Here is a 6,662-nt window from a genome sequence, read left to right as displayed (position 1 = left end):
AGATTCCAGGAATAAGCTTTTACATTAATACAGGTTAGAGCCCTATTTTTGGGGCTGAAACCAAGAATCCCAGAAGAGCTTATTAAGACTGGAGAAAAGCAAAGATATTTTTAACCATGGTTAACCTCAGATGTCATAGATACAGAGAATGTCCTCATAATTAGGAAGTTCAGCTACTTTGGGTCCACCCATTTTGGTCAGTGATGCAAGCAGAAATGTCATGATATCCACTGAAAGGCAAAAAATGAAATGGCATACCTCTGAATATGATTGCTCTGTCAAAATTTTACATCTAACCAATCAAGAGAAGACGTCTAAGAGTATTTCAGTGTTTTTGAAGATGAGGTTTGGTACTGACAGTGACTGTATTTTTTTTACTTGTGTTGCCCACGATACAAAATGAGGAAACAAATGTATCGTAAGATCAAGGAAGTTCTTTTGAGGGCACACATGGTGTTAAAAAGCTGTACCTGTACATTACTTACATTTTATGAAAATGGAATTGCATTAGTTTTATCCACTACAAGCAAAGGTTGGTGAAGAAGCCATTTCTTGATTAGCACTGTCTAATCTTGCCATAAATGGATTGTCTAATGTGTGCTTTTAATGCCTTTGGGCTTGTGCTCAGGACCTGGAATGGACCTGGTGCTTTTACTTACACCGTGTAAAAATGGAGCAGGAAGCTTGATCAATGAATCAGGCTTGAAAGCATTAGTAACACTTCAGCAACTCTGTGTATGCGGGAGAGAGAGAGAGACAGAGAAAGGGAGAGAGCAAGAGATGGATAGATAGAAATCTCCTGTGTTGGCATTGCAATCTATGTGTGACATCTTTTCCAACGCCACATGAAATGTGTTGCCAAGGTCTTGGCCTCACGGCTAAATTGAAGAATTGATTTTACCACAGCAACAAAATGTCTTAGTCAGGGACTTGGTAACAGAGCTTTCCTTTTATTCATTGACAGATGCACAGGCAGAATACAAAAGACAATTCAGTGACAGACCCCAGTGTTGCAATATCAGATAATATTCCTACTGGTTTCGGTGTGATACATTTATAGCTGGAGAGCAGTGGTCTGGTGGTGATTTTGGTGACTGGGTGGGTGGAGGTTTCAGAGCTCGTAGAGCAGGTGTCCAGAGAAGGTGCTGAATAGGTTGTGTGTGTCTTTGAGGGTGCTGTCGCTTTTGTTGAGACGAACGTAAACCCGGTCTCCAGCTCTCAGCTGCAACACTGCACTGTTACTAGCCGTGTCAGTGTGGAGCGCATCTACTGCCACTGCGCTGGCTACAATCTAAAAACACACATACACACACACACATACATGCAGTTACTAAACCAGTTCTTCCTTTAGAACTGTTTCTGAAAAGTCTGGAGATATGTGTGGAGCATTGAACCCAAGAATACCACACTGGAAAAAACTGGACAAATTTACCTCATGTCCAACAAAAGCAAATCATTTTTTGGATAAAGAATTGTTATAAATCAGCACAACAATCACAGCCATTTACAATATCTCATTATGTATAATAGTCACTGGATAGTTTTGGAAATTTTTTTTAAGTAATAATTCTACTTTTTTATTATTATACATATATATCTTAACTGTGTCTCTATTCTGTTTTAATTGTAATTCTTGGGCACTTTGAGCTGCAGTTTATCAAATTTGCCAACATTTCACTGCTTCAGAACATTAATTCCTGCTCTCCATCAACCACGCATTCGTTTCCCGAAGTGTTTTGTTTACAACCATCTGAATGTGGTCAAAAACACTGCTCACCAACACTGTAGCTGTTCATCACCCTTCTGCAGACTCCCACTGTTCTGTCATTGTGTGCTTGCCCAAGCGGGGCACAAAATCCCAGTGTAACATAGTACACAGCAATATTTCCCAATATGTTACGCCATCTGTTCTCCCAAAATGTCTTCACAACAGTTAGTTTTTTATTCTCTTTAAAATTAATTTTAGCGGTTGCAGTTCAACATTCCTGAAAGGTGGGTGTGTTCCCAGTGCCCATGAATGTACGTACTCAAAAACATAAGAACTAGCTAATCAACCTAACATGACTCACCTAATTACTGCCTTTAAATGCCCTTGATTAACTGAATAAGGAGTGCTAGGTTCAAGTTGGAGAAGAAACTCTGCAGGAAGGACTTCTGAAGGAAGGTTAACAACTGTTTTAGAGATATTACTGTCCATAATTTTTATTAATTTATCTATAACAATTGCAATCAAATATCTTTATATTATCTTTGATGAACATTACAAAAGCATGTTGTATTTTCTTTATTATTCCTCACTCTTTGCTCAGAAGCAGAGATATTCTAAGGTTTATAATACATGAAATGATATGGTTGGCATTCACTTCTGTGAATTAAAGTCAAAAAAGTTATTGGCTCTTATATCACTTCTCATGCTCAAGTTTCTTCATGCATTTTATTGATTCTCATGTTGGCTAAGAAATTTTAGAGGTCAGTTCCTCTGCTTACCTTGTTGTCATTAAGCACCAGGTCAGCCCTGAGGCTGACTCCAGTCTTCACTATGTTGTAGCTGAAGTGGTAAACTCCAGCTGACTGGCAGGTGAAAGTGCCGGTAGAGGAGTCATATCGGCCGCCCAGATTTGTTACGACGTTACTGAACTTCAGTACATCCTCTTTACTAAAGTCATTTTTCAAAGCAGCATAGAAGGCCACTGCACCCCGGGTTATAGAGGGCTCTCCTTTAGGGCCTGGAAGGCCAGGAGGTCCAGCTTTCCCTGGGGGTCCCGCTGGACCTGGAGGTCCCCCTCCAGATGCGCCAAGGGGGATGACCACACCATTGGCCCCCAGGTCATGGGTTCCACTCTGGGACTGGAAAGGGTCACACACAAGCCTGCAGGACCCTGGCTGGGTCACACCATTGACCTCTTCAAAACACAAAAAGGTAAAAGCCACGACTGCTAAAAATATAGCTACCCTAGCCATGCTGACTTCACTATTAACTCAAACTCAAATGAAGACACAGACCATCAGAGTGGACTCTTACAGCTTGGACAGATCTCTTTTGATTGGAGGACTCAGGTCACATGATGCCATTCAGAAACTGCTGACAGAAGTGAAGGCAACCTCAGCAAAAATGACAGGAAATAATAATTCCTGTTTCCCCCCAAAAAAAAATCACATGCAGGATTTTGTTACATAACACTGGATTATTTTTCTCATGGTGGTCTTTCACTATGGGATTTCCAACATTATCAGAGAGGCCTAAATCCCCACTTAAGTTAAAACTCTCATGGTCTTTGTCCAGGGAAAACCATCTCCAATTTTGCTGATTTTTTTAATACTACATCATCTGTACACAACAACTGTCCTTCACATTGTGTTAAAATGTTATGATGAATGAACCAATAGAAATTCTCAAAAAATACATAAAATAAATTGTTTTACATTTTCTGTTGAAATTTACAATGCGTTGTCCCTTCTCCTTTAAAGTTACTATAGTTTAAATATTTTTTCTTTGGAAAGCAACAACATTTAATATTTATAAAGGTAGACAGAAATGAAATTCAGCCATGAGAACATCAGTGAGTACTGATATTGGATGATCAGTTTTGGATCAGTCATCTCAAAGCCCACTCCAACTAAAAGGTATTGAATGGAGCTATAACATTACTCATTAAAAATGTGTCATATTTAAACAGTGGTGTGTGAGGGATGAGGAGAAAGAAGCAAATATGCAGGTGAAGGTATTAATTCATTCATTGTATGCAACTGCCCTTCCAGTTCAGGGTTGCAGCAGGTACCCACCTGGAACCACAGGGCGCAAGGCGTGGACACACCCCAGAGGGAGCACCATTCTGAAGGTATATAAAACAAAATGGAGACCACAGATCAACAAAACATGAGGTAAGCAAAAAAAAAAGTACAAAGATGAAACTACTCTAAGCAACATGAACAAACCAACACAAAATAACCAGAAAATAACAGACAAACTAAGACGAAGAGGCAAAGCTTATATATGCATGCCTGGTGTGTGAATGTGTTGCCTCTTACATGTCCGAAGATGTGTCTTATTTTGGAAACTGTATGCAACACAAATGTCAGTGTGTACGGACAATAAAGAATACTATATATACAGACAACAGGCAGCATCCGTGAGCTTTTTCACATGACCCACTACTGCTCACACACTCAGAGCATGGTAAGAAGACAAACAAGAACAGATCAAAACACAGAACAAGGACAAAGCAAGAACATATCAAAGAACAGGACAGAACATGATGCAGTGTACCTTACCTGGTTAATAACTACCACATTGCTAGTGAGTTGGCAGTTATTACTCATAAATGCGGGATAATGAGATGCCTTTTATGTGCTGCCTTGACTGAACTCTGGCCAGTAACACTGAGGTCGGTTAGAAATACCTCAGGTAACACACACATACACCCATACACACACACACACACAACACAAACAGACTGTGCTAAGCTTCTGCTGAAATGTCACAGGAAATGCCAGTAAATGAAAATGCTCCAAATGTCACACCTCATGAATGTCATGATTACCTCGATGGAGTACACACACACACACACACACACACACACACACACACACATACACAGACAATAAAATGGTAGTGCTAAGAGACTTTAGATGAGTTTGGTTTGGCTTGGTTCTCTCTCTCCATCTCTCTCAGACTGATTTGCCTGTACTGTTACACAATAGCACTGAATATAATGAGCAATACGTTTCACTTAATGTCACAATTCTGTGCCCCCCACACACACACACATTACAATCACAGCTAATATGAAGGAAGCCTGTATGTTGTGTTTATAAGAGGCTGCTTTTATCATCACCATTCCACTGTTTCATCACACATGACCTCTCACTCCTCTGTGCCCACTTCACTTTGTGTGAAGAAGAAATACAGAGAATAAGAAACAAGAGCTTCAGGAACAGCAGAACAACTTCTCTGACCTGCAGTAGACAGAAAGGAAAGTTCCTGAGTTCATGAACTCAAAATAGACCAAGAATGAAGCTCTATTTTTTTTCAGGCTTAAAAAGTGTAAATCCTTAATGAGAATGAGTTGCAAAATATTGTTTTTAAAAGTGGCCTTTTTCAGAAATTATTTTTCAGAAATTATTATTACTTTGTATGTGTGAAATGTAAAACAGGCACCAAAACAGACTCATGTATGTTTCATTTTCCTCAGTAAATATAATTTAACTCTCTAAATAAATATTTGCAATAATTATTACCATCATGATTATTAATATTCTTTCACTCATTATCTGTAACTGCTTATCCAGTTCAGGACTGTGATGGCACCAGGTCCCCCACAGAATCACTGGGCACAAGGCAGTAACACGCCACCGTGCAACCCATGGTACGTTTATGAAAAGTAAAATTAATAGTTTTAACCCTCCTGGATTTTTGAGATTCACTTTCTCATTGTTTGGGGTGAGCTCCCAATGTTTATTAATTATTAAAAACTCTGTTTCTTTCTCTTCAAATGAATGTCTTCCCCATTTTCACCTGATAAACACCCAGTAAACAGAATATATCCACAGCCAAGAAAAGGCACTTTGTGCACCTGAGAGCGTGTATAAAATGGGGTGGGACATAGACAGAGTAAGAACAAGAAAGAGTAAACAAGCTAAAAGAACACCAACTGCCCAGTTCTGTTCTGGAAGTTCCACAGATGCTGGCGGGGCTTTACACCGTTCTAGCTCTTATAGCTTGGCATTGAGCATTTTCATCTTAATGTACGTGCACAAATGCTCCAGTGCATTCCACAGTTAATCTCCTTTGAGGGGGTTGAAGTGGAGGTAGTTAGGACATAAGTATCTTGGGATGCAACTGGATGACAAGCTGTACAGGTCAGATAACACAGACATCCTGTACTGGAAGGGGCAGAGCTGGCTCTTTTTCCTAAAGAGGCTGGGGTCCTTCAACATCTGTAGGAAGCTCCTACAGATAGTCTATTAATCTGTGCTTGCCAGCTGCCTTTTTTTAATGCGGTGGTGTACTGGGGAGGAAGCATTAAAAATGGGACACAACAGGACAAGCTGGTCAGATAAGCAGGGTCAGTGGTCAGCATGGAGCTGAGAAAAGGACAGTATGCCAACTGCTTTGTATAATAGACAATGATCAGTCAGAAACCACAGTCCTGTCACAGAGTTGCTCTACAGACAGACTCAGGATTTCATGTGACAAAGCTGTTTTATTCCTTATTATATAAGTTTATTTTAAATATTGGAATTGTCTATTACATATTTTGTTAACCTCATAGCCTGATTATAACCCCATGGTGGTTTAAAGACCTTCAAATGCTCATTGGATTTGTGACCAATGAAAAAGTCCAGCAAAAGCTGGACATACCTCAAGGAAAACTCTGCTGTGAGAAATAGGGTGTGGAGCGGTGTTCAGTCCAAGAAAAAATGGCATGCACTGGAAAAGCACCACATACACATTCATTCATTCATTCATTGTCTCTAACCGCTTCTCCAGTTCAGGGTTGGGGTGGGTCCGGACCCTACCCAGAATCACTGGGAGCAAGGCATGAACACACCCTAGAGGGATATGTCCTTTACAGGGCAACACACACTCAGCCTTTCTATTTCTCAAATGCATTCTCAACCCTAGATGAAATTAAACCCATTACTGAGGTGTCATCATTGTA

The 6,662-nt window shown here is 40.0% G+C and overlaps 1 protein-coding gene across 1 annotated transcript; it reads right to left on the bottom strand.

The window, feature by feature from the left end:
• Positions 1–935: 935 nt before the first annotated feature.
• On the bottom strand, positions 936–3,809 carry c1ql1 (complement C1q like 1). Its single transcript, XM_066677720.1, has 3 exons — positions 3,784–3,809; positions 2,488–3,079; positions 936–1,291 (listed from the first exon to the last, which is right to left on the bottom strand). Exons 2-3 carry the CDS (start codon positions 2,959–2,961, stop codon positions 1,112–1,114), a joined length of 654 nt encoding a protein of 217 aa, XP_066533817.1. The 5' UTR covers positions 2,962–3,079; positions 3,784–3,809; the 3' UTR covers positions 936–1,111.
• Between the last annotated feature and the right edge of the window lie 2,853 nt (positions 3,810–6,662).

Source organism: Hoplias malabaricus, chromosome 7 (assembly GCF_029633855.1).
Source record: "Hoplias malabaricus isolate fHopMal1 chromosome 7, fHopMal1.hap1, whole genome shotgun sequence".
In the NCBI taxonomy this organism is placed as follows: Eukaryota; Metazoa; Chordata; class Actinopteri; order Characiformes; family Erythrinidae; genus Hoplias; species Hoplias malabaricus.
The sequence above is the reverse complement of the archived record's forward strand: the minus strand, read 5'-3'. Positions and strand labels throughout refer to the sequence as shown.